Source organism: Fusarium pseudograminearum, chromosome 4 (assembly GCF_000303195.2).
Source record: "Fusarium pseudograminearum CS3096 chromosome 4, whole genome shotgun sequence".
Lineage (NCBI taxonomy): Eukaryota > Fungi > Ascomycota > Sordariomycetes > Hypocreales > Nectriaceae > Fusarium > Fusarium pseudograminearum.
In genome coordinates this window covers 2,253,654-2,278,211 of record NC_031954.1, presented here as the reverse complement: position 1 = coordinate 2,278,211, position 24,558 = coordinate 2,253,654, and the positions used below count along the sequence as shown (strand labels likewise).

Here is a 24,558-nt window from a genome sequence, read left to right as displayed (position 1 = left end):
TCGGTTGCTGAGCTATGGGGTCGTTATTTGATGAGATTGCAATCAATCACTCGTCGCGGAGCTAGTATTTGGTTAAACTGCTGCCTTCGGATGATCGTCGCTTTGGCTAATGAAGTGAAACCACCAGCTCGGTTGAAGGCCCCAATCCCTTCCTCTATCCCTGCAGTTGCAACGAACATCCGCAGTCGGCAACTCCGTCATGAGGTGAGTTGACACTCGAGATAAGTGCTACACCAGTCTTGGCAAATCATCCGGCCATTGACCCAGCAAGTGGTTGGCAGTATCGTACCTGTTTTGATAAAGGGGTTGGAGAACAAGTCAACATCATGCGTGCGATCATGGGCATGGGAGATTACCACTCGGTGTAACTAGATATTCCAAACATTGAAACCATTTTTTTATCATCTATCAGAACGCCCTGACGCATGCAGTAATAACCCCCTTTCAACGTACAGCATTCCACATTACAAGCCTCCCCATATCCATAATACTAGAAAAGAAAACGTCCTTGGAATAAACCCTGCCATCACCACTATAACCACGTCCTGAAACTATACTCTCTTCCCTTCGTGTATGTACAAAGTCTTACAGCACGATTGCAAGCTCCGGTCGGTCCATCTTGTCTTCATCCAGGTTGGGGTAGTATGGCACCATGGCGTCTGCCCCCTGAACATACGCGTCGTTGTATAGACGCCAGTATGGAGTTCTGACCTTTCGTGCCGGATGGAATAGACCCGCCCAGACGTAGTTGAGCACCAAGCCTGGTCCAACCGCCATTCGAATAGCCTCGATAGCCTCGACGATACGGTCGATAACGTGTGGGCTGGTTTCGAAAAGGTTGGGGTAGAGGAGGTTGAGCAGATGCACCATAGCATCTTCGCAGCCCAAGCCAACAACGCCAAGAGCAATGTGCTTGACGACGGAGGCTGCTGTTTGACGATGGACTTGGTCACGGTCGATAAGAGCGTCTTCCAATAGGGGAGTTACTGCATAAACGTAGTCCTTTGCCATCTCACCGATGTACTCGAAGAGGAACGAGAGTGACTTGAGCACACCGTTTTGCACGTTGAGCTCAGGGACTCGGTACTCGTTCATCAGAGCCGGCAAGACAGTGAAAGGAGCACAAGTTTCGGCGACAATACCAATGGCAACAGCAGTGTTGACACGAGACTGACGCTCCTGTACCCGAAGATTGTTCAACAAGGTTGCAAGCACATCTTGAGGACCAATGGCCTTGGCGATGAAACCGAATGTGTTATTGGCAGCTCGTCGAATACCCTTCTTGTGAGCCTTGAGCATGTCAAGCAGCTCGAAGCAGATTCGCATCCATTCTCGGGCATTGACACTCTCAGGTCCGCGATCTGCGATACGGCCGACCAGGTCAATGGTATTTTCTTGGACCTTTTCGTGACGGTTTCGCAAGATAGGAGTGAGCCGTGGGAGAAGCTCCTTGATGGGCGGTTGCATCTGCGCAATACCAACGACAGTGACGATGGATCGTAGAGCACCCAGGATAGATCCGAGAACCTCGGGGTACTCCTCGCCGAGGTATTCGTAGAGCACAACACCTAGCTTTCCCATGAGGGCATCCTCTCCACATTGCTTCATAACCATAGCAATTCGAGAGATCAGATCCGCCGCCTGCTGTCGAACAGTAGCCGACTTGTTGTTGAGTCGCCACAGGATGGTACTGACAATTTGGGGGATGTAGGGTTTGCAGCGGGTTCCCAATGCGTTGACAACAGAGCCGAACCCGTTCAGCATAATAATGTCCTCAACGCTCTGCTCCTGGAACGCATGGAGGATACCGTCAACGAGTCGCTCTTCTAAACGCTCGCCGATATCAGCCGCGCCCAGGCTGGCAACAATCTTCTCGACCGTCTCGACTGTCATTTTGCGATAAGCCTCGCTCTCGTCCTTGAGATTGTTGACTATTCTATCCACGATCTCACTAACTCCGACCTTTTGGCCAATATCGACTGTCGTCTCAACCACTTGTCGATAGTTGCGCTTGTCCAACGCCATTCTTCGTACCCAGAAGCTCTTGAAGAATTCGTCCAAGACGTGTTCCTTGAGGTATCCAGCAGTCACACCATCAGTGCCAGCGCACTGAGATACCACTTTGAGAACAACCTTCTTCATTTCCTCATCGGGGGAAGAGAATTCACGAAGAAGAATCTCCATGATCTGACTAGTGTAGTAATTGGCATATTCTTCGTCCATCAGAGGGATGATATACCCGACAGCCTTGAGGAATCCTGCGAGACCCTTGCCTCGTTGTTTGCGGGCACCGGTCCATAGGGGGTTCAGGATGTCGTCGAAACTCTCGATACCGTAGGGGTTGGAGGCTTCGGCTAGGGCAGCAATGGCCAAACTGGTAACTGTTCTGACCTTTGTCTGTTCGTCGTTGAGGTTGGGTCCAATACAGTCAACGAGTCCCTTGAGGTGGGGGAGTACAGCACAGCCCATGAGAATAGGAATTTGTTGGACAATCTTGACACCTGTATGCCGAGCTTGCCATGACTTTTTGCTTCGGCACACAGCTCTGAGGAAGGGCAACAAAGCAGGAATACCCAATGCAGATGCGACGACGGCAAAGGCTCGTGCTGTTGTGTTTCGGACATACTCGTCGACGTGATCAATATCAGGTCGCATTGTGCTGATCATTGTAGCAAGACCAGCAGCCTTGCTCAGGTTTGAGATAATCTCACGACCCTCCACTCTTGCGTAATAGTCTTGATCAATGAGTAGTGGTTCGATAACGACTAGAATCTTGTGGACATAGGGGCGCACAAGGTCATCAAGCTTGTACAGGATACGGTCAATGACCTTGACAAGCAAATGACGCTCTTGGTCCTCTAGTGTCTTCTCCATGAGTAGTGGCAGGATCTGATCGAAGAGAGGGCCGGCTCCGAATTGCCTAGCATTGTCGGTGATCTGTCGAAGGGCAGTCTTTCTCATGGGGGGAGTACCATTCTTGATCTTCAAGAGTAGTCTCATGATCTTCCTCTCCTTGAGCTCCTCGACAGTCAGAGCATTCTCGTCGGAACCATCAGTGAGTTTTCCGAAATAGGCCATATCCTCGGCCTTGAAAAACTGCAGATCACCAACGCCGGGGATTTCAGCAGGCATGGGCTTCCCGGAGAGGCGCACTTGCTCGGGATCCTGCATCATGAAGCCTGTTTGAGGGGCAGGGGTGGCCATAAGCTTGTGTGCGGGAGCCCGGACTGGCTCGTATCCAGGAGGGGGATCGAGAATCTTGTAACCATCGCTCTCACCAGGCAGGAGAATATCGAGTTCTTCGTCGCTTAGAGGCATGTTTCGGCCAGATATGTCGGTACCAAAGGTTGTTGGAATAGCGGAAGAAGACGACGGGTGGGCGGGAGTAGCCAGTCCTGCGTTACCCATGGGTGTCGCAGAAGGAGCTTGGTCCCATCGTGAACGTTTCTTTGCACCTTCGGCGCCTGGGGCAGAGAGGGCGGGTGCTTGATCCCATCGCGAACGCTTGGGCTTGGCCGCATCAGCTGCCTCAGCCTTGTCATCCTCAGCAGGTGTCGATGAGACGTCCCATCTCTGCTTTCGCTTTCGAGTAGTAGCACCATCTGTAGTTTCGGCTTCGGTATTGTCCTTATCCCCATCGATGAGCATAGGCTTGGCGTCGCCATCATCCTCAGACTTGCCCTCCTGTTTCGCTTTTATGGCTTGTAGTACGCGCTGCTCCTCCCTTTCAAGTTCGCGAGCCTCCATAACCTCGCGATAGCTTGTGCCGTTCTCAGAATCACCAGCCTGGCGATTCTCAGCAAATGGGTCGGCGCGCGTGGGAGTAACGGCGCGGTTGAAGCGGCGCTTCTGGTAATCTGTTTCGCGATCGACGATTCGGCCACTCTTCTCTCCCTTTCCGGCAAGGATGTCATCTTCTTCGACACCACTTCCCCGGGCGAATTCATCGATCATTTCTCGCGACGCCGTGTACTGGCCGGTTAACCGTCGCGTATTGTCGCCATCGCCCATCTCGTCATCTTCGCCCATCATCGGCAGAGACGTGTTATATCCAGCAAACTTATTAGGTCCATCTTTATCGTATAAGGAACTGTCAGCGCTGTCGGTCAGCTTCTGCTTTGTATCGTCGGCTCGCTGGTTGGCGACATCAAAGGTTCGCGAACCCTTGTTGCCCGTAGCGGCAGCATTTCGCTCCTGCTGGAGCTTCTTGATAGTCTCGAAATCCGCGTCAGACATTTTGATTTATGTAGTTCGCAGCTTCATCCCGGTTCGAGAGGACAAGGGGCGCTCGGAGCGTTATTGTTGTGCATGGAGAGTTGGATGGTTGATGGGTAGTAGCAAAATTAGTACCCTCCTTGACGAAGCTTTGCTACGCCGGAGGCGATCTTCTCCACCCGAATTTTAGCCGCTTCCTTAGAGCAATACATGTGCCCACTTACTCGAAAGGGAAATTAGTCAACAATGCTTTGTTATGGTGATTTTGGCAGTATAATTGTTACGACAATTCAATTCCTGTATGCTTCATTCATGCCGAAATCCATCAATTGGCTATAGCTCTACTGGGCAAAGCTACTTAGCCGCTTGTATTTCTGGATGTATGATTAAATCGACGCTAATTTATCATTCCTGTATAAGATTGATGGCGTATATTCCAGAGAGCAGAACCGTTGTTTAAGCTGCTCTGCAATCGTAGAAGTTCTTTATCTTGAGACTTGGAGGGTGCTACCAAGACCCGTGCACTACTGCATTTCTTCACGAAGTACGCAGCCTCTTTGATCTCCTCATTTGCTTCACCTCTTCAACTCCTTGCTCATCCTTGGGAATGACAATCGGGCTTTCTTCTTTGACCTCAGTGTTGCTGTCGGTTATAGTAATCGTCTTCTTGGTCCTCTTGAGGGTGTGTTCTTGAGAAGATGCCACCTCTATTTTGATCACGGTGGGCTCACCCTCCTCCTTCGCAGCTTGAGCCGCAAACTCTCTCAAGTCAGCAGTAAAGAGGACTGAATGGGCCCAACCGGCGTAAGATCCCCACAGGTTTCGGAAGTGATCTCCAACAGCATCGTATGTAGCCTTGTTGAGTGTCTTTACTTTTGACTTGCCGAACTTGTAGTCCCTTTGAGCAATTTGCCAAACGTGCGTATCAACCGGGACTGCTTCTCCCCATCCAAGGCCCATAAGACATACGCAGTCGGCAACCTTTGGTCCAACACCTTTTAGTGTCAAAAGCTGCTGGTGTGCTTCTTTGTAAGTTGCATGCTGCTCTCTAGGTACCGGCGTTGTATTGAAGCCTGGGTGTTCAGGATTTCGAAGGCTTTCCAACCAGGTTTCGGGCTTCTCATTGGCAACGATCCTTGCTGTTTCGGCGATGTACTTGGCCCGATAGCCAAATCCTAAAGTTCTGAGATGAGCTTCCACGCTATCGCCAGTCAAAGCTTGGGGGCTTGGAAAGTCATGAAAGGCTTCGTCTCCAACATGGGCAATAAAGGGACCGTAATGTCGGCACAGCTTGTGCACCTGGTACAGTGTCAGTTTCCAAGGGTGCGCGGCCATGCTTATATTATAACTCACCATTTGCGAAATGCGTGAAATGTTGTTGTTGCTGCTACATATGAAACCTATCAAAGTTTCCCAGGCATCTTGGTTTAGGATGCGAACACCTTGGAATTGAAGTGCCCTTTTCCGAAAGTTGGAATCGGCATCTGACCATTGCTTATATAAAGATTCAAGGCCCGTGTCTAGGTTGAAGTAATGGCGTAGAAGGGATTCTGTATCTTTTGGCTCTGGCGTCGTGGGTTTAGGGGCTGAGTATGTGACCCTATAGTGCAGATGGGTAGAATCCTGCTTTAAATGAAGAAGTCTCCCGTGTAGAGTGCAGGTCCTAGAAGAGTAAGAATCTTCTTGCTATCTCGGAAGTTGGGCTATCAACTCACCACTCATGATTGATCTTTTGCCATCTAAATGACTGTCCACATCGCAATGTGGTGTTTATGCAAAGCTCCTTCAAAGTGACGGGCAGCTTTTGCCATTCCGTTTTCCCAACAATAGACATTGAGTTCGACGGGGTGAATTAGGGCTTGAATTGTATATAAAACGAGATAAAAACGAGACCAGATATGAAAAAGATTGGTAGAGCAATTTGAAACAATAGAGGCAACTCTTTGCCTTATGATGTAATTGGTTCTAGGGAAGTTCAGCGACGCCCTGAAAGCTTATTGCCCCTAAAACTTAGCAGTAAACGGGATCGTCCTCAGAAGTCATGCAGCAAGTTGCAACCTGAGGGAGCTGAGTCTAAAAATACCTACAAACGTTACGAAGGGCTCAGGTAGTCGATAGATTTTCTGTTTCTTTCACTTTCTAACTAGCCATATGAATAAGCATAGGTAGGTACCTAGCTACTGTCTAAATCTACCTGATAATTGAGAAGCTCCAAAGAAACCCTGTAGTCCTTGTAGTGTTGAGTTTTTCGCAAAGTCGGGCCCGGTCGAATTCCACGCTAAGCCAAAGACTTACTAACGCTAGCGCCTCCTGGCAAAAAAAGCTCCAGCCTCGCGCGACGTCTACCAGCTCTTAGAAATTGGAATCTTGTTGCAGCTTGAATCAACGACTCCGCCTGCCAACCATTCACACTTAACAATTTCAGAGAGCCTGCATCATCTCTGAAGTCGCTTATCAGTACTGCCAGTATGAACGGTGACAGTTACTCTTCCCGGGGTAAGTTTATTGAGAACCAGTGGCCTCATCGCGTCGCGTCGCTAACCCTTTCATCGCAGACGGGCGTCGGGGAGGACGAGATTATCCCGTAAGTATACAATCTCACCTCTGAAGCATGACTGGATCTAACATTACCTAGCCCAGAGGTGACAGAGATGATCGTCGAGACAGACACCGAGGAGACCGGGACCGCAGGCGTTCTCGCTCGCCAGACCACCGAAGCCATCGACGAGGTGAGGGTGATGCCGATGCCTACTCTTCCAGCCGAAACCACCGTGACCGTGAGCGCGAGGACAGATACTCGGGCCGCGAGAGACGGGGTGGCGACCGCGAATGGGACCGCGACCGAGGATCTTCCCGTCGAGATGCTAGGCGCGACGACGACGAACGACCGAGTAGGCGAGAGCGAGAACCGTATGATGATCGCCGTCGTGGAGGAGGCAGGGAGCGACGTGAAGACCGATTCCCCGCGCCCCAGGAACGTCGAAGCGCAAGCCCACCGCCAAAGAAGCGAGAGCCAACTCCCGACCTGACAAACATCGTGTCTGTCCTCGAGCGCCAGCGTCGCCTGACACAGTGGGATATTAAGCCCCCAGGCTACGACAATGTTACGGCCGAACAGGCTAAGCTTTCGGGCATGTTCCCTCTTCCTGGCGCTCCTCGACAGCAACCTATGGACCCCAGCAAGCTCCAAGCTTTCATGAACCAGCCTGGGGGACAGGTCACAAGTGCTGGCCTCAAGGCGAGCAACTCTCGCCAGTCAAAGCGACTTTTGGTTTCCAGGATCCCTCCTGGTACAAGCGAGGACACGCTCATCGCATTCTTCAACCTGCAACTTAACGGACTGAACGTCATCGACACCACAGATCCCTGCGTTTTGTGTCAATTCTCCAACGACCGGTCATTTGCCGTTATCGAGTTCAAGGACGCCCCAGAGACCACCGTTGCCCTGGCGCTGGACGGTATTTCCATGGAGGCCAACGATGCTTCAAACGGCGCGGATGGAGGACATCGTGGTCTTGAGATTCGCCGACCTCGCGACTACGTGGTGCCCGCAGTGACCGAGGACGTTGCTTACGACCCCGAGGTCGTCTCCAACGTCGTTCCGGATACCGTCAACAAACTCAGCATTACCAACATCCCACCTTTTCTAACAGAGGAGCAAATCATCGAACTGCTTGCAAGCTTCGGCAAGCCTAAGGCCTTTGTCCTGGTTAAGGACAGAGGAACGGAAGAGTCTAGAGTGAGTACATCGGGTTTTTAAGTAAAACGTTGCTGACAATTGTAGGGTATTGCTTTTGCAGAGTACCAAGACCCTGCTGTTTCCAACCCCACCGCTCTTGACACCCTCAATGGCATGGATATTGGAGGTAAGCAGATCAAGGTCAGCAAGGCCAGCATCGGTCCCACACAGGTTGCCAACTTCGATGTTGGTATTACTGCTATCAGTGGTCTGGCTTCTCAGACTGCCAATGAGGTTGAAAGCAGCCGTGTGCTTCAACTTCTTAACATGGTCACTGCCGAGGAGCTTCTCGATAATGACGATTACGAAGGTACGTGATTTCATCTAGGCATCTGATTTTGTTCTAATCGTACGTTTAGAAATCTGCGAGGATGTCCGTGAAGAATGCTCCAAGTATGGCAAGATTCTTGACGTCAAGGTCCCCAGACCTACAGGTGGTAGCAGGCAATCTGCCGGTGTGGGTAAGATCTTTGTTAAATACGAACACACCGAGGATACAACAAAGGCTCTGCAGGCTCTTGCAGGTCGCAAGTTCGCCGACCGAACTGTTGTGACGACATATTTCCCAGAGGTAGGTTTATGGTTTTCAGGTTTCGTTCTGCAGTTACTAACAAGATGCACAGGAGAACTTTGATGTTGGCGCGTGGTAGATTATACTTAATATCGTTCCATTACGACCAGACCCAGCAAGATACACACTGGTCATCTTGGCTACATGGATTGAAGGGGCGGGAGTCTTCCATCGGTGTACGGAATTGTTTCAATTGAAAATGTAAAACAAAGGACATGACAAGCATTAGGCTCATTAAATTTATTACGCCGTGAGATGAAGAGGTTTCCCAGTTTTGCTCCTTGAAAGAACTGCAGCTATGATGATCTTCAATACAGCTAGCTGTAGACTCGCTGTCAACTGTATTAATGTTACAAAGGTACTACGCAGGCACATATCACATGTAATCGGGGGCTTTCTTTCGTCAAAAAAAAGAAAAAGGGAGTTATTGAATGCATGATATAAATTTGTAACATCTATCTAGTTCTGGAAGTACGTGTAATGCTGTAGATAACTGTATTCTGTTAGTGCCAATACATAACAGACGGTGCAAGTAAACAATGCATAAATGACCAGAGATCAGAAGTCCTGTTCATTCATTGAGCCCGAAGGCTCTAACATAAGAGGTACCAGAAATAGTAAAAAAAGTGATTTATCATCATGTCGAGGTCGACAAAGATAGGGTAGCAGAAAATGCAGAGAGCATGACTTACCATGTGATTAGTGACTATTGCGCGAAATCCAAGCAGGAAGCTGCTTTGGTTGATATCAAACAAAGAAGAAAAACTTGAACCGCGACATCAAAGAAAAGATAGATATGAGAAACGCGACAATGGCGCCGAGCTCGGACCATACACGTGACTCGAAATCTCAGCCAATCATGTAGCGCCACTCTGCCCTAACTAATCGGTTCGTGAATTTTCCTCCCACACGAAACGAAAGACATCCTCGAATCTTGGAAAGTTTCGCTCGCAACTCCGTAACTGATCCTTATCCAGTATCACCACGCCAAACCGACAAGATGGGCCGTCTTCACAGCAAGGGAAAGGGCATTTCTGCCTCCGCTCTCCCCTACTCTCGATCTTCCCCTGCGTGGTTGAAGACCACCCCCGAGCAGGTTGTCGAGCAGATCTCCAAGCTCGCCCGTAAGGGCGCCACCCCTTCTCAGATCGGTGTCATTCTCCGTGACTCTCACGGTATTGCCCAGGTCAAGCACGTCACTGGTAAGAATTGAGCGACTCGGCGAATTGGAAAATCGAAATCAGAAGTGCTAACACCCAAGTCAGGTAACCGAATTCTCCGAATTCTCAAGTCCAGCGGTACGATTCCCTAAACGAAAAATGGATGTGGCGGTCGAACAATACATCTATAATGGAGAAACACCATCTCTTTAATGCCTCTGTGCGGTTGAGACTGACAGAGAGATTTTACAGGCCTCGCCCCCGAGCTCCCCGAGGATCTGTACATGCTTATCAAGAAGGTACGCAAGTCATGCGGAATTTTTTTCTTCTGTCGCGACAATCCGCTAACCCATTTACCAGGCTGTTGCCGTCCGAAAGCACCTTGAGCGCAACCGCAAGGACAAGGACTCCAAGTTCCGTCTCATTCTCATTGAGTCCCGAATTCACCGGTAGGCTTAACCAAAGCTCTTCTTCCGTTGCGCGTCAAACTAACATGTAAACAGTCTGGCCCGTTACTACAAGACCGTCGGTGTCCTTCCCCCCACCTGGAAGTACGAGTCCGCTACTGCCAGCACCATCGTCGCTTAAGCGAACATAAATGACGGCTGGCCAAGTTCGGATGGAAGTGATGGTTTCCCGGATCACGGAGTTAGGGACAAATTATGGAAAAAGCTTGCATTTAGAGCCATGATGCTTATGCGCCCTATCTGGGAGGACCGACAGCGAAATCGACGGCTCAAATAGAAAGCTTTTCGACCGCTGCAAAACGCATGTATGCAATGGGGTATACTACACCCAGTGACGATAAAATTCTTAAACCTGAACGCCATCTATGCCTGTCGCTACCAATTGCTTTGCTTCATACAACATGCCATTTGATATTTCGCCATCTAACCAGTTCCTTCCAGCTCCTTGGATTTTTGGATAAGGTATTCACCTAGTACTCGAAGAGGATCGCTTGGCCTGTGACATTATTAGCAGCCATTGTCGGTGCGTTTATGTAGCTGACTTACTGGTCTTTTGCCAATTGCTTCATACCCTCCAGCAGCACTCCAGTGACCTTTGTGTTGAGATATCGTCGTGCCGAATCGCCATGCGGGATAGCTTCGGCGGGTATGGTGAGGCCAGCATCTGGATGAGCAGAAGCAGCTCTAGATCCTTGTGCTGGAGTTCCAGTTCGTGCGGGTGCTGGGCTCGGCGCATGAGCGACTGGGGCGGGAGATGACTATGTGATATCAGCGAGTGTGCTGGTTGAACATGAGAGACGAAGAGCTAGGGTTGTGGTCTAGGGAGCTATGTCTTCTGGCCAACCAAGGAAGGTCTTCCTATGCATGTCCCTAGGGGGAGGTTCTATGAGAGAGCATATAAAAAGAGTAAGGACATACAGCAGGTTGATCGGCAGGCGCATCAGACATCACAACATCTCTTTGTAGAGCTTCCGTTTGCGCTGGGAGCCCGTTCGTGGAAGCGTCGGCTGATGTTGTGATTTGTGGTGTCTCCGCGACTGAATCGTTCTTGGGGGTTCCGTCCGCCATTTTGAACAGTAACGAAATACACAGCTATCGTAATTGAATCGATTGAAGCTGTATAGGAAGAAAGCGGAACGGTATTCGTTGAATCACACCGGTTGATTGTCGGGCAATGGAGCACAAGCAGAGCAAGGTGGTATGCGTGGTCATGTGCTTTCGTGTTGCCTAACGAATTCACCTGCCTTTGTCTGTCGCGTCTCCATTTTGAAAATCTACCTACCTGGTAGTCACGTATGCCTCGACGACCCTTTTAATACCCTGGTGGTATCTCCTTCTTTGTTTTGGCATGTTCAAAGTCAAATCATGGACGCATTTGTGACAAGGCTCCCTAAGCCGCAAAGTCAGCTCCGTGGTCAAATTCGACCTGACTCTTTGGATCTTCCAACCCAGGAGAGACCCTCCAAGCGAGCCAAACGGCAGGGATCATCGGATTCCGATAGCGATCAGTCCCATGATTCTCGCAATGAGGCTTCTCCGAGGAAAAAGTTTGTCAGTAAGAAATCGACCGAAGATGATGATCTAGATAGTGGAAATCCTCGGCCCACAGACATAGAAAGTGCATTACCTCCTACTGCCGATGGCAGGGAGGCGATTGAAGAGTATGAGGCGATGAAGTCATCGCAAGTGACAGCTGGAGAAGATGATGACGATGCGACAGAAAAACCAAAGCCTCGTTGGATCAAAGGCCAGACTTCCATCTACGTGGATGCTTTCAATCTCGCTCTCGATACTGTTTTAGACGAAGAATCTCATCTGTTTGATGAAAAAGAAAATGACGTCTTCAAACAATGGAGGGATCTAGGGTACGAGGCTCAATATCTGTATGTCCTCTTCTTACTCTCGTCACAACCCACCCACTCATCTTGAACCAGCTATGTTCGACTGTTTCTCAGGAAAGCTGCATGGTGGCATCGTCATAACCGTCTTGATTACCACAGCGACGTTTCAAATCTCGAAGCAGCTATAGCTACGCTACAATCACCTCGTGCATTACCACACGATGCCATACCTCCAACACAGAGCCCCGTGCATGGTATCGAACTTGAAGAGTATAGGCTAGGTGGGACATTCACGTTTGCGGATGCATCAAATGAACACATCGATTCAGTCGAAGAGGCTGCATCGCTGCTCAGCCTGGATGAGTTGAAAGATCTGGCAAAGGAAGCCAAGATTCAAGGGCGCAACAAATCAGAACTTACCCGTTCCCTTGTGCGAATGAGCAAGCAACAGGCTGGTTTGATGTCAGTCGGCCTCAGCAGACACAACAGCCGTAACTCGCCTTCTGAGGACCAAGAAAATAAAGACGTGAAAGTAATAGCCAAGGCAAAACTCCGACGAGAAGACTCGAACAGGGAACAACACTTCTTAACCAAAATACTTGCTATTCTCGGCCCTTGCATTCGATTATCACCGCTGGCCTTCAAGCTTTTTGAGCGCGTGCATCTGGTGTTCTACAGATCAACCGAATGGACAGAGAAGTCCCTCACAACAATTATTCTCGCCAAAATTGCGCGGCGCCATTTTCCTGAGTACATTGTCTGTCGAACTTCAACGATATTTGCATCACGGTTGCACTTGTTAGAATATGAAACCGCTATTCGCATGGAAACAGAAGTCGACAATTTGGAGTTCAACAGCCCACCTGGACAGGAAGGTCTCAGAATGATGATTGACGTATTTGACAGAGTTTATCCCCGATGGCAGACGTTAGTCAAGGAAGAGCAGAAAAAGGAACATACTGTATATGAGATGGGCGAAGGCACATACCTGAGACGATTCACACCGGGTCACTCTTATACAAGGATCGTTCACAAAGCAGCCCCGATATTTGGAAAGCTCAAAGAGCATCTCAAGGAACATAGTCTTCTCACTGAGCTTCTCGGTCAGCGATTATTCCACCCAGCCAGGCGAGGTGGTTGGTATCAGCGAAAAGCTCTCCTAGAAGAGCATTACATGCCCACTTTGGACCCAAATCCAAAATTTACAGACCCCGAACAGCAGAAGAAGCATTGGAAAAAGAAAGCAGTCGCAACTTGTGAGGCTGGCTTGCAAGATCCAGACTGCCATCTCATTTTCCATTACGACCTGCAGAAACGTTTGGTCAAGCTTGAGAAGAAACTGCGCATTCCACGCCGCTTGCAGCACGACTTTGGCCATGTGAACCTAGAAAAGCCCACTGTGCACACAATCGAAGGGATCCAGATCAAGAAGGACATTATTGCCAAGCCCGGTCGCCAAGTGTCAACAAAGACAATATGGTTTGATGAGCTGGGCTCAAAAGAAGAGTGCAGCGTCGAAGAGATGTGTCTCAGCCAGTATCGATCAGAAGGATGGAAAGGGTATCACGCCGAGGGTGGGATTATCCGCACTTTGTTTGCATACCTCTTCTACGATATCCTGTTCATCTACATCCCGAACGTTTTCCAGACTGCCTATCAAACATGCCCGTTGGATCTACACACTGATGCTTTTTACCCGTCCAGAGCATCGGAAATTAACCACAGACTTGTTGAAATTGCCAACGGAGAGGCGGCAAGGTTATTGCGCGAGGTCTGGGATAAAGAACACGAGAAAAGGACCAGTGTGGTAGGCTTGAACTGGGACTTTGAGATTGATGATCTCGTGGAGCTTGTCGAATGCTTCGAGGGCAGCGCTCTTGCAGCTGTATGCAAGGTGATGGCTCAAGAATACAGACAGCGGGGTGGAGGCATCCCGGACCTCATCTTGTGGCGTATTGCAGATACGCCAAAAGAACAGACCAAAGAACCTGGAAAGGCAAAGGGAGAGGTCATGTTCTCTGAAGTTAAGAGTGCGAACGATCGGCTCAGTGATACTCAACGGCTCTGGATCCATGTTCTTACAGGAGCAGGGGTCAAGGTTGCGCTCTGCAACGCTGTAGCAAAGGAAGTGAGGGAGGATTAGTTCCGTGATCAGGATTTTTGCACGCCGGCTCAATTTCTCGAAGGATCTTCGGTGATATTGAATCACATACAGCTTGAACAGGGCACCAAGGTTTCCAATAAACCGACATATGCATCTCGAGCATCCCGCTGCCCTGTAATCTTACCAAACGCTTCTAGCCTAGCCAAGCCACGGCAATTTGCTAGTTCTGGAAACACCATATTCGGACGTGAGCAAGGAAGAGTCACGAACCACGCTGTTATTGGATGCGCTTTGGTGTTGGAGCCAAAATTAGCAATCGCCAAAGCAGCTTGGAAACACGATCAGGGGGGCTTGTTCCACCCAGCAGCCCGGTCACAACGGTCTCAAACTCGTTTCTAATCTCAGACTTAGAGCTGAGGATCCCCTTCTGGTTTCAGATAGGCGGGAGGCGTCGATTAGGTGTGTCGCCGACATGGTAGCCAATGGAAAGGCGGCAACGGTGACGGTGTGATGCGCAGGTTTGTCACATCACCACATGCGTATCTCGTCACTGGCGCTCTCGGCGGGTTGGACGGGTTACTGGCGATGTGGGCTACTGTTCTAGGGCCTATAGCCTCTGCTCCGCTGGTAGCTGGACACGATGCCACGAGGAAGCAGGCTTGGGAAGAACGGAAGAGTACGCGGGGTAGCCCGGACGCTTTTCACCACTCGGACTTGTGCCATGGGCAATGATTATAGCGTTCCAAAGCCTTGGTCTTGGTCACCTGCTGGATGACGAAAAGTGATGAGGCTAGTTTAGGCGCGAAGAACACAGGCTTATGTTCTTGCGCGTGGGAATCTCACGCGTCTGGTCGGTCACAAGTGGATTGGGTGTTTCCAGTATAGTATGTACAGCACGAGTTTCTTGGTGTCAAGACAGAAATTCCTAGTGGACAAGACAAACAGAAACATTCAGAAGCACGCCTACTATGTACAGCTAGCGCGCTGTATCCCTCGCAGTAGCTGGGTAGCATGCGCCAAACGCATCGACAAGAGTAGAAACGAGAGCGAGAGGGGAGACAGGCGCAGATGCAGATGCAGATGCAGACAGGCGCACCTGAAGGCCAGACGACACGACACGACATATAGTGCAAGCATTAACCATTACAGCAGATGAAGAAAGGGCGCTGCTGCATGCCGCCAGGCTCTCAGTTCCCTTCAACTCAAAGAAAAGCCCAAGTCCTCACCAAACGCAAATCGCAATCGTCGACCCACAGTCCTGGGCGCTTAGCACAAATCCAATCATATCAACCAACGCTTGATGGTGGGTGATGGGCTCGCCCGCCCCGGCCAATAGCACACTTGATTCCCCATGGCTCGGCGCTTACAAGCCCAGTTCATGGGGCTCCCAGGTCCCGCTTGGACCAGGGTGCTGGGTCGCCAGAGGATTGAGAGCATTCACGCCGCTTTTAAGTCTAAGTCTTTCTAGTGGTTCCAGGGGTGATGAGATATTAGGCCCCCGAGCCCAGCAGGGGGGTGTGCCAGCAACCATTCTTCGAATTCCAAGCCCAGTTTCTCACTGCAATTACAGCAAGCAATACCGAGACTATGATGGATGGAATACAGGACTACGGAGGCTGAAGACGCACAACAGTGGGGAGAAATACCACATGTCACGAGCAATTGTATGCCCTTTTCTGCCTTGTCTCTATTTGTGCTGGGCTGCATACGTCCCGCGCCTGCGACCCCAAAACCGACCCAGTGGAGTACTCGATTCACGTCTTTGCAGCCCATCACAACAAAGACCACGAAACACGAAAACAAAAACAAACAAAAAAACTATGCTGTCCTCGCGTCTCTCTTCGTCCGTTGCCGACTTAAATGAACATGAACAAAGCAAATCTCCCCAACGGGGCTTGTCGAGATGATCTCTTATTAGTTATGGTTGGCGCCTGCCTACCTACTTCATCCTCCCATGCAAAACCACTTTACAGGGAACAAGGGTTTACTGGTATGACTAGAATAAAGGACGACAATAAGGCAGGCAAGTGCGGGGCAGGGTTCTATGAGAGAAGCTTCGAGCTGGCGGCCTGCGAAACGGCCGTCCATGCGGCCCAGATAGACATCGAGGGTATACCCGCCCTGCGGCCTGTTCGACCTTCACAGATCCATATAAACAAACAAACAAATAAACGTTTTGAAGCCAGAAACAAACAAACCAGTTTTTCCAAAAAGAGATCGTGTCTGTAACCAAGCCGTTCACGATCAAGGCCGCTTGGTTCACGATTATGTACGTACTAGTCAGCCGGTTTCTATCGCCAACAAAGCACAAATCACCACAGCACGCGACAAAATTGATGTTAAACAGCCCATGGCTTTGTGAATTCTTGGCTAAAGGCGCTACAACGAGGTGACTCTGTGCCCGGTACACGGGTCCACAACGCTCGAGGCGTTCCCTAATTCTCCTTCTCTTTCACACAACCCCTGCTGGGGGTTCTGCATCGTTGAGTAGCTCTGGCTGTCGACTACTTCCTAGTCGCTGATCCCCATCCCCTCTCCGCCCCCAGCCCCTTCCACATGTGTTGGTATCGTGGTTCTTGGTCGATGCTAAGCCCCCAGGGAACAGCAACTCCAAACTGATAATGAAACTGTTAAAACGCCATCAAACTCCTCCAGTTGTACCACCCAAGTAGCTCCGTGTCCTCTCGTTTCCAGTTCAACTCCTTTCAAGGCGTATCAAATAAGTGTCAACAAGAGAATGTTTGAATGATAAGGGCGACGACGGTTTTCGCCGCCAAGTGTCGAAGGCCTGCTCCAAGATTTGCCTTGTGTGTGTGTTCCGCTCCCTCGTCGTTTTTCGGTATATTCTTGATTCCAATGCATGTCTAAACAAAAGAAAAAGTCGTTATGTATTCGAAGGATCGTTAATGGTTGTGGGTCGGTTGAATATGTGATTGTTGTGAGTGTTCGGATGATGAGCAGAGGCAAAATAATTGCTGGCTCGGCAGGTCTATTCAACCTTACGTCTCTTGCCCTTTGGTGCAGGTGCCATCCTAGGAGTGTATGTGACTGTTCTCGTCACCACCTCTCGGATGTGTCGTACGCTGGTCCGTGAAGACTTCTGCTTCTTTTCTAGTAGACGGGCCTTGAGAGCCGCATCCCAGTCAAACACTGATGAGTGGACTGGCCTTGCGCTAAAAGGTGATCGAACAGTGCTTGCACTCATTGGAGAGTCGATATTCGATACACTGGGACTCGGTGGCACCTTGAGACTGGGGAAGCAGGCAGCGCCGGCGGGAGGTGCAGACATGGGTGTAGCGCAGGTGAAGGGACTGGGAGGTGCCATGGGGGCCGTTGCTGGAGGAGTTGGGCGGCCTGATGCCTTGGAGGTGATGCTTGAAGCCGATGATGAAGGGGGGGATGCTTCACGCTTTAAGGACCTGTCGGTTTCCTCACTGGCCGCCGAATCCGGAAGAGAGTCTGGGGTTGTTAAGCCAGAGCTCGTAGCAGGAGAATTGAGAGCCATGGCTTTCGTGAGGAAATCGGTATAGGCCATAGGTGGGCTGATGGGAGTCTTGAGAAAATCCGGATCAGGCTTGAAGTTGAACGAAACTGCTGAGATAGGAGTTGCCGAAGTGATCTCGGAGGGAAAGGTAGCTGTGACGGGAGTAGTAAGCTTTCCCAGCTTTGGCTTGGTGTGAGGCATAGTGGTGGTTTGAGTTGACCGTAGATATCGAAATTTAGGCTTATTATGGGCGAGTTGAATAAGTATGAGCTTGGTTGAATATGTAGATATAAACCAGCAGCCAATCCCAAGTACTGGGAATTAAGAGTACAGGCAGATGGAAGCAGCGAGCGAGCGAACAGACGACTGACTGACTGACTGGAGGAAAAACGAAGGTCACTGAATTGGAGAGGGCAGCACCAGATGATTATAAGGAAAGGCCTGCGTCAAGTGTTTGGCGCCGGAGGATGAAATTGGAAGAGGTGGGCGCTTGAAGAAAGGAAGGGGTGTGAAGCAGTTGGAACAATGTGGATCTATGACGGATTGCAAGGGTGAAGGGGTAGATTTGGGAGGTGTGTATTGAAGGAAACGACCCTGGCTGGATGTGTGGATATACGGGAAACAACCAGACGGGGCCGGGCGGAACAATCACCAAAGCAGCAGCAACTTGAGAAAGAGCAGCACACGACAGACAATAAGAGCAGCGACCGTGAAGGTGCAACACAGCAGCATGGAACAGGCGCGTACAGAGGTGCAGAACAGGCTGAGAAAGGGCAGCAACTGCACGAGAGAGAAGCGGCGCGAATAAGCTAGGGAGGGGTGCAGAGCTGTAATTGTGTATCAGTTTGCTTTACTTTGCTTTGCTTTCCTCGATTTGAGGCGAGTTGTTCTGTGCATCCGGCCTCTCTCGTTGCCTATATTGTATTGTGCGGTCTGCAAAAGTGCTATGCGAGGATGTGACTGTGTGATCGTCTTAGTGGGCAACGGCGGTTGATGCAGTATGCTTAGCCATGTCACTCTATCTTTGCCAGTCTCTTTCCTGCCTGGAAACTACCAATAGACGGGCGGATGGCGCGCTCTACTGGTGACAGCGACAAGTCAGGTTGGCTTGTGTCAGGCTCTAGGAACCAACTGGATAACGGTCATGACCAACTGGTGGTGTCCTGACAGGATGGCTGCGAGCCAACGGCTAGTTGCAAGTTGTGATGGAGATCTCGTGAACTCGCATCTCTTGTAGCTCAACAACACGGGTATTGAAGCGTGGGCAATAACGGACTTGTTAGTCGGCGGCTCAACAACTGGGATTCCATGGATGGTGTTTAGGAGGGAGGCGCTGTAATAATGGCTGTACTCTGTTCTGTAAGTTGTTTGGACCCAAAGGTTGATGGGGATTGGCTAGTTTTGGCGGTGATAGTCGCGTTAAAAGCAGCGGCAAAGGGCTACGCCTACTCGAGCGTAGAGGGCAGGGGAGCGGGAGGCAACTTGATTCGACGAAGCCAGGGTCTGCGAGTTTAGTGTCTTGCTTTTTTTATTCTCGGATAACCCCTAGTCGCCTGTCATCCTGGCCCAGAAATCTCCTGTCAGAGACCTGTTTGGTCGCTGAAGCCGTTGCTGGCGCCGGGGATGGCTTCCACTGGCCCAGATGGCTGGTGAGGAATGTGATTCGACCAAGGGCAAAAGGTCTGGGGAGGCTTTTGCGCAGCTCCTCGGGCTTTACGCAAACTGATCAATGGTTTGGCTCACGGCGACTCAAAGTACCGAGCGAATAGGATCTCACCCATGGCTAATTCCACGATTATGACAGCGATGAGGAAGGTTTGAAGCTGACGAGTAACGGTCAATGCTTTGCAGTTTGCTTTTCCAATTTTTGTCAGGATGGTGTTGGTTCTTCTCCTCTTCTTGCCAGTGTCATCACAATCAATTAGATGGAGGGAAGAAGAGGGGTTTTGGAGGGGAAATGTATCTCATTGTTGAGATGGCAACCCATCATTGGTTCAGGTCGCAACTGCCTCCATCCTTGATCTCGATCAGAATCTGAGTGCTCAAAACTGGAAACTGCGTCAGTCGTTACTTCCATTGGGCAGACTGTCAGGCGAATGGTTGATATGGTCGGCCAACTCCAATCAGAGACCACGTTTGAAGCCGGCAACTACATACAACATGAGAATGCTAAATTGAGATACGAAGTGAATCGCCCGACCATGGAGCTTCGCAATTCAGTGAATCGCCACCAATCAACGGCAACCCATTGACGACTTGCAATACAGCATCGGAGAGGGTATTGGTCCGTTCAAAATCACACACTTTCTCTCTCAGTTTGTGCGCCATGTTTTGCAACACGACGCGCGCGCACAATATAACTACTATATTTCGAACCATGCATGGAGTAACTTGCAAAACTCCAGCGTTTATGAGAATTCTTGTTAAAGTTGGCTTCAACCTTACGGCGTGTTCTGGCGATACGCGAGACAACGATATAGTCTACGAAAGTTCTGCTGCAAGAAGCGCGCGTCAATGCGAGGCATACTTGTTGCAGCTGCCCTCTCTTTCTTGTTGGATGGGTTGGCCTAACTACCAAACGGCCACTAGGCCACCCAATGTTCAGACAACACAGTACGGGGAACACACCATTGGCTCGCAGGTCCTCCTATGAATAGGCGCCACCGATATTGGTTGCTCAACTACTTGCACAGAGGAACATCGTGAACCCGCTTTGCGGACCTTTCTAAGGGATATAACTTCCAAGAGTGGGTTGAGTACTTGCTTCTGGATGAATCCAGGCCTGGTCCGCTCAGCGCATCATCAAACGTAAAGATCATGCAGAGTTGTCCAGTGGTTGCAAGAGCCCACGATGCATCCGCATTATTGCTGTCGTTTCCTATGCCGCGCGCTCAATGTTTCTAATAATCTAAATAAGTCTATTGGTAAGGGCTGTTGAGAGATGTTGATGTCTGTTACATACCCAAAATAGATTCGAACATGAGATAGGTAGGTGTCTATTCCGTCAGATTGGTGGAAATATGGAGGAATAGCTGCTGCTATGTGAGTCACGTATGTATCGAGGATAGATAGAGTTCAGTTGGTGTTTGCTACTCATTAACTTGGCCTACATGAAATTTTAATTATCCCAGGGGAGGTCAATCTTACATTTGTACAGAGCGACAGAGATAACCAGGTGTCTGTTGCAAATAATTGCAACACAATTTATGGTGTAAAGCTCAATTGTTCGATACTCGCCAGTCATATTGTTCAACCCGGTAAGAAAAGACCAAATAGTCTCTTCAAATAGTCTTGAAATGGCTGTAACCGTGGTATCATGACGTCCTAAGAGCTTGGTAGGGTGTCGATCTAGGGTAGTGATCGAACAACGTATTACATGAAATAATCGCCAGCTCAATTCCTATATATACCTAATCACAGTCACAATCTAACATGAAGCATAAATGATTGCCTCGTGTCAATGTTTCATATATAGCAAAGGTTACTGCGTTGCATACTGATGATTGGTGGGTAACTGTCTTTCTTTCAAAGTTGATGCTGGCATGCCCAAAGTCTTGCACAATAAGAAAGAAGTTCATCATCTCGGTTACAGGAAATCTCGCAACTTCCTCCCAAGGAAGCCAGATACATACTAAATTATATTATTCAGCACATCGAGACGTAAATGAGATATACTTTCGGTGTTATGATTTTCAAAGCCTAGGTGCCTACTGGGTAGTCCTGATGCCATCACTTACACTGTAGTAGGAGGAGTACCAAGCTAATTTTTACATACCTAGGTAGGTAGGTAGTACCTGAACTTACATACAGCCAGGAATATTTACAGTGGTTCAGCAACAAGCGCCTCAAATAGCCCGTAACCTACAGATATACACTGCTAAAGACAATTTGAGAGAGCGCATTCGATTGAACGAAATTGTATTTATAGAATGATAAGGATGCATGAAGGAAAGATTAATAATTATTCTGGCATCACTACAGCTCAAATAAAAATGATGACCGAGACACAGCGCCACAATGGAATCCGAAGCCACAGAGTGCCTGACCCCACTTGGCAACCACGCCTTTCCTTGTTTGTTTTGGTAGGTAGTTGGTCCTTCTTATGCAAGTCCAACAAGCTCATATCTCAGCATTCAAACTATCCCTATCGGCCTAAACCTGCCCAACATAAGCCCTGTCACAGTTGCCTCTCTCAGCTGGAGCCTGGGGCATGATCGTTGCCTGCCTTCCTGCCCACATTGATCATCAGTCGCGACTACGGCGTAATCGCGCCTTCCGGTCCATCTCCCCCACCGTACCGTCCCGTCTACCCGCGCTACCTAAGGTTGATGCCCGGTCGGACAGTCCGGTTAACTGATGACTGAGGTAACTTTTGATCGCATAATCTTAAACTTGTTTTAACTAAACTTGCTTTCAGCCTTTTCCTCTAAATCCGAAACAACATCGACCCTCTCTCTTTACGCTTTGTCGCTATCCAGCAATAAATAGTACAGACAGGTGCACACTCTGTACTCTACATTGCAGTACGCGACCTCAAAGACAGGAGATCAACTAGCGTTTCCCTGCCTATCCCCGATTTAACGACCCTGGCTCCGTCATAGGCACCCCTCTTGGCCTCACTTGACTCTCTGACCCGACCCTCCGTTACAACTCATTACATACCAGACTCACAGTTACAGCAGCACTTTCACTGGAGCCAGGCTACGTACTGTTTGCCTAGGTAACTACTGTACAAGGCTACCACCACCTGCTGCTGTTAGTCACCCGCCATCAAACGCCAACGCCACCCTTTGATTTCTGCTCCTTATCCTCAGACATTCTTTCCATCCTTGGTCTTCTTCCCTCAATATCTCCCTTCAACCGCCACGATTCCCCCCACCACGAGGAAGCGAAAGGCTGCTGAGGCGACGATTACCTCTGCCAACAGAGACGAAGTACCCAGCAAGAGAGTCATCGCCTCAGCTGCCCTCTCAGACAAACACGCGCTGCCTCCAACTCCAATAACCACCGTTAGCAACCCCATGGATTCCGACGAAGAATACATGTCGGCTCTCTCGACCGACGACGAGATAATGCAAGACGACAGCGGCGACGAGATTTCAGCAGGAGATGGTACGATTTTTGATACTCCAGACAGTCCCTCATATCCCATCATGACAGTTACTAATCACCGTGACATCACAGACTTTGACGATGAAGAGTTCGACGAGCCTGATCCCGATTTTGGCCTTGCCAAAGATGTCGAAAAGAAGAAGAGAGCCGCCCACGTGGTGTCATACAAAGTTTACGAACCGAGCGATATCCAGAGCCAACAGGATGAAATGATTGGCGAAGTCAACATGATTCTAGACATGCAGAAGGAGGATGCTGCCATTCTGCTCCGCCATTTCCGATGGAATAAGGAACGTTTGCTAGAAGATTACATGGACAGACCAGAAAAGGTTATGGAAGCTGCTGGATTGAGCAGCACCACGTCCAGCTCACCAAAGCTGGAAGTCATCCCTGGCTTCGTATGTGACATATGCTGTGAGGATGATGATGGCCTCGAGTCATTTGCCATGAAGTGTGGCCATCGCTACTGCGTCGACTGCTATCGTCACTACTTAACACAGAAGATCCGCGAGGAAGGTGAGGCTGCTAGGATCCAGTGTCCCTCTGATGGATGTGGCCGCATTCTCGACTCGGCCTCGCTCGATGTTCTCGTTACTCCAGCGCTGGCGGGCCGATATCAAGAGCTTCTCAACAGAACCTATGTCGAAGACAAGGACAACTTTAAGTGGTGTCCTGCCCCAGACTGCCCCAACGCCCTAGAATGTGGCGTAAAGAAGAAGGATTTGGGTAGGATTGTTCCTACTGTCGAATGTCGATGCGGTTTCAGATTCTGCTTTGGCTGCCCGAACCCAGATCACCAACCGGCCCCTTGTGATTTGGTCAAGAAATGGTTGAAAAAGTGTGCCGATGACTCGGAAACCGCCAACTGGATCTCAGCAAACACCAAGGAATGCCCAAAGTGCAATTCGACCATCGAAAAAAACGGAGGCTGCAACCACATGACATGCCGAAAGTGCAAATACGAATTCTGCTGGATGTGTATGGGACTCTGGTCCGAGCATGGAACCAGCTGGTACAACTGTAACAGATATGAGGAGAAAAGCGGTTCCGAGGCTCGCGATGCTCAGGCAAAATCTCGAACGTCCCTTGAGCGCTATCTACATTACTACAATCGCTACGCCAACCACGAACAATCAGCCAAACTTGACAAGGATATTGCCCAGAAAACCGAAAAGAAGATGGTCCAGCTTCAGAGTGCTTCAGGAATGTCCTGGATTGAGGTCCAGTACCTCAACTCTGCATCCCAAGCTCTTCAAACCTGCCGGCAAACTCTTAAATGGACATATGCCTTTGCATTTTATCTTGCTCGAAACAACCTGACAGAGATTTTCGAGGATAACCAAAAGGATCTTGAGATGGCTGTGGAGAACTTGTCTGAAATGTTTGAGAAGCCCATTACAGAATTATCTGACCCCAAACTCAAAGTTGACATTATGGATAAAACGTCATACTGCAACAAGCGTCGTGTTATCCTCCTTGAGGATACGGCCGAGAACCTGGCAAATGGTATCGTACTCCCCTGAATCCCACCATACACCTTCCACCCTTTCCTTATTTTTCCATGTTTACTAACTTTCTTATGTGCGTCCAGGTGAATGGAACTTTAACGCAGATCTTTTGGCCGCCACTACCTCTGCGCCTGTTCATCGTCGCTGAAGTGTGGATGCAATATAATACGATTTTCATCGGAATTTTGTATTCTTGCCAAACAAAGACAGCATTCATTGTCGTGCTAAACGCAGGGATGCCATGAGTTGAACTACCAGTCCTTGCCATATCGCCCGCGTGTGGCCAAGATGATTGGCCTATCAACGATCTACTTGTCCTATGGGCAAGTATACGCTCAGGCAACCCTGGTATGCAGC

General features: G+C 49.6%; 8 protein-coding genes across 8 annotated transcripts, besides 1 other annotated feature; 4 read left to right on the top strand and 4 right to left on the bottom strand.

Moving 5' to 3' along the window:
* Window positions 1-585: 585 nt before the first annotated feature.
* On the bottom strand, window positions 586-4,236 carry FPSE_02737 (uncharacterized protein; the record flags this gene model as incomplete). The annotated part of the gene is made up of 1 exon (XM_009255856.1): window positions 586-4,236. One exon carries the CDS (start codon window positions 4,234-4,236, stop codon window positions 586-588), a length of 3,651 nt encoding a protein of 1,216 aa, XP_009254131.1.
* A 516-nt stretch (window positions 4,237-4,752) lies between these two features.
* FPSE_02738 (uncharacterized protein) lies at window positions 4,753-5,550 on the bottom strand (the record flags this gene model as incomplete). The annotated part of the gene is made up of 1 exon (XM_009255857.1): window positions 4,753-5,550. The coding sequence occupies one exon, from the start codon at window positions 5,548-5,550 to the stop codon at window positions 4,753-4,755; it is 798 nt and encodes a 265-aa protein (XP_009254132.1).
* Window positions 5,551-6,683: 1,133 nt separating this feature from the next.
* FPSE_02739 (uncharacterized protein) lies at window positions 6,684-8,604 on the top strand (the record flags this gene model as incomplete). Its single annotated transcript, XM_009255858.1, has 6 exons — window positions 6,684-6,711; window positions 6,771-6,799; window positions 6,851-7,954; window positions 8,000-8,264; window positions 8,314-8,525; window positions 8,578-8,604. 6 exons carry the CDS (start codon window positions 6,684-6,686, stop codon window positions 8,602-8,604), a joined length of 1,665 nt encoding a protein of 554 aa, XP_009254133.1.
* Window positions 8,605-9,525: 921 nt separating this feature from the next.
* FPSE_02740 (uncharacterized protein) lies at window positions 9,526-10,273 on the top strand (the record flags this gene model as incomplete). Its single annotated transcript, XM_009255859.1, has 5 exons — window positions 9,526-9,727; window positions 9,791-9,823; window positions 9,938-9,984; window positions 10,046-10,134; window positions 10,189-10,273. The coding sequence occupies 5 exons, from the start codon at window positions 9,526-9,528 to the stop codon at window positions 10,271-10,273; spliced, it is 456 nt and encodes a 151-aa protein (XP_009254134.1).
* A 302-nt stretch (window positions 10,274-10,575) lies between these two features.
* FPSE_02741 (uncharacterized protein) lies at window positions 10,576-11,220 on the bottom strand (the record flags this gene model as incomplete). The annotated part of the gene is made up of 3 exons (XM_009255860.1): window positions 10,576-10,648; window positions 10,699-10,910; window positions 11,071-11,220. 3 exons carry the CDS (start codon window positions 11,218-11,220, stop codon window positions 10,576-10,578), a joined length of 435 nt encoding a protein of 144 aa, XP_009254135.1.
* A 297-nt stretch (window positions 11,221-11,517) lies between these two features.
* On the top strand, window positions 11,518-14,136 carry FPSE_02742 (uncharacterized protein; the record flags this gene model as incomplete). The annotated part of the gene is made up of 2 exons (XM_009255861.1): window positions 11,518-12,035; window positions 12,087-14,136. The coding sequence occupies 2 exons, from the start codon at window positions 11,518-11,520 to the stop codon at window positions 14,134-14,136; spliced, it is 2,568 nt and encodes an 855-aa protein (XP_009254136.1).
* A 2,950-nt stretch (window positions 14,137-17,086) lies between these two features.
* Window positions 17,087-17,782, bottom strand: FPSE_02743 (uncharacterized protein; the record flags this gene model as incomplete). The annotated part of the gene is made up of 1 exon (XM_009255862.1): window positions 17,087-17,782. The coding sequence occupies one exon, from the start codon at window positions 17,780-17,782 to the stop codon at window positions 17,087-17,089; it is 696 nt and encodes a 231-aa protein (XP_009254137.1).
* Window positions 17,783-18,425: 643 nt separating this feature from the next.
* Window positions 18,426-18,448: a microsatellite.
* A 3,125-nt stretch (window positions 18,449-21,573) lies between these two features.
* FPSE_02744 (uncharacterized protein) lies at window positions 21,574-24,349 on the top strand (the record flags this gene model as incomplete). Its single annotated transcript, XM_009255863.1, has 4 exons — window positions 21,574-21,663; window positions 21,765-21,905; window positions 22,342-24,199; window positions 24,285-24,349. The coding sequence occupies 4 exons, from the start codon at window positions 21,574-21,576 to the stop codon at window positions 24,347-24,349; spliced, it is 2,154 nt and encodes a 717-aa protein (XP_009254138.1).
* Between the last annotated feature and the right edge of the window lie 209 nt (window positions 24,350-24,558).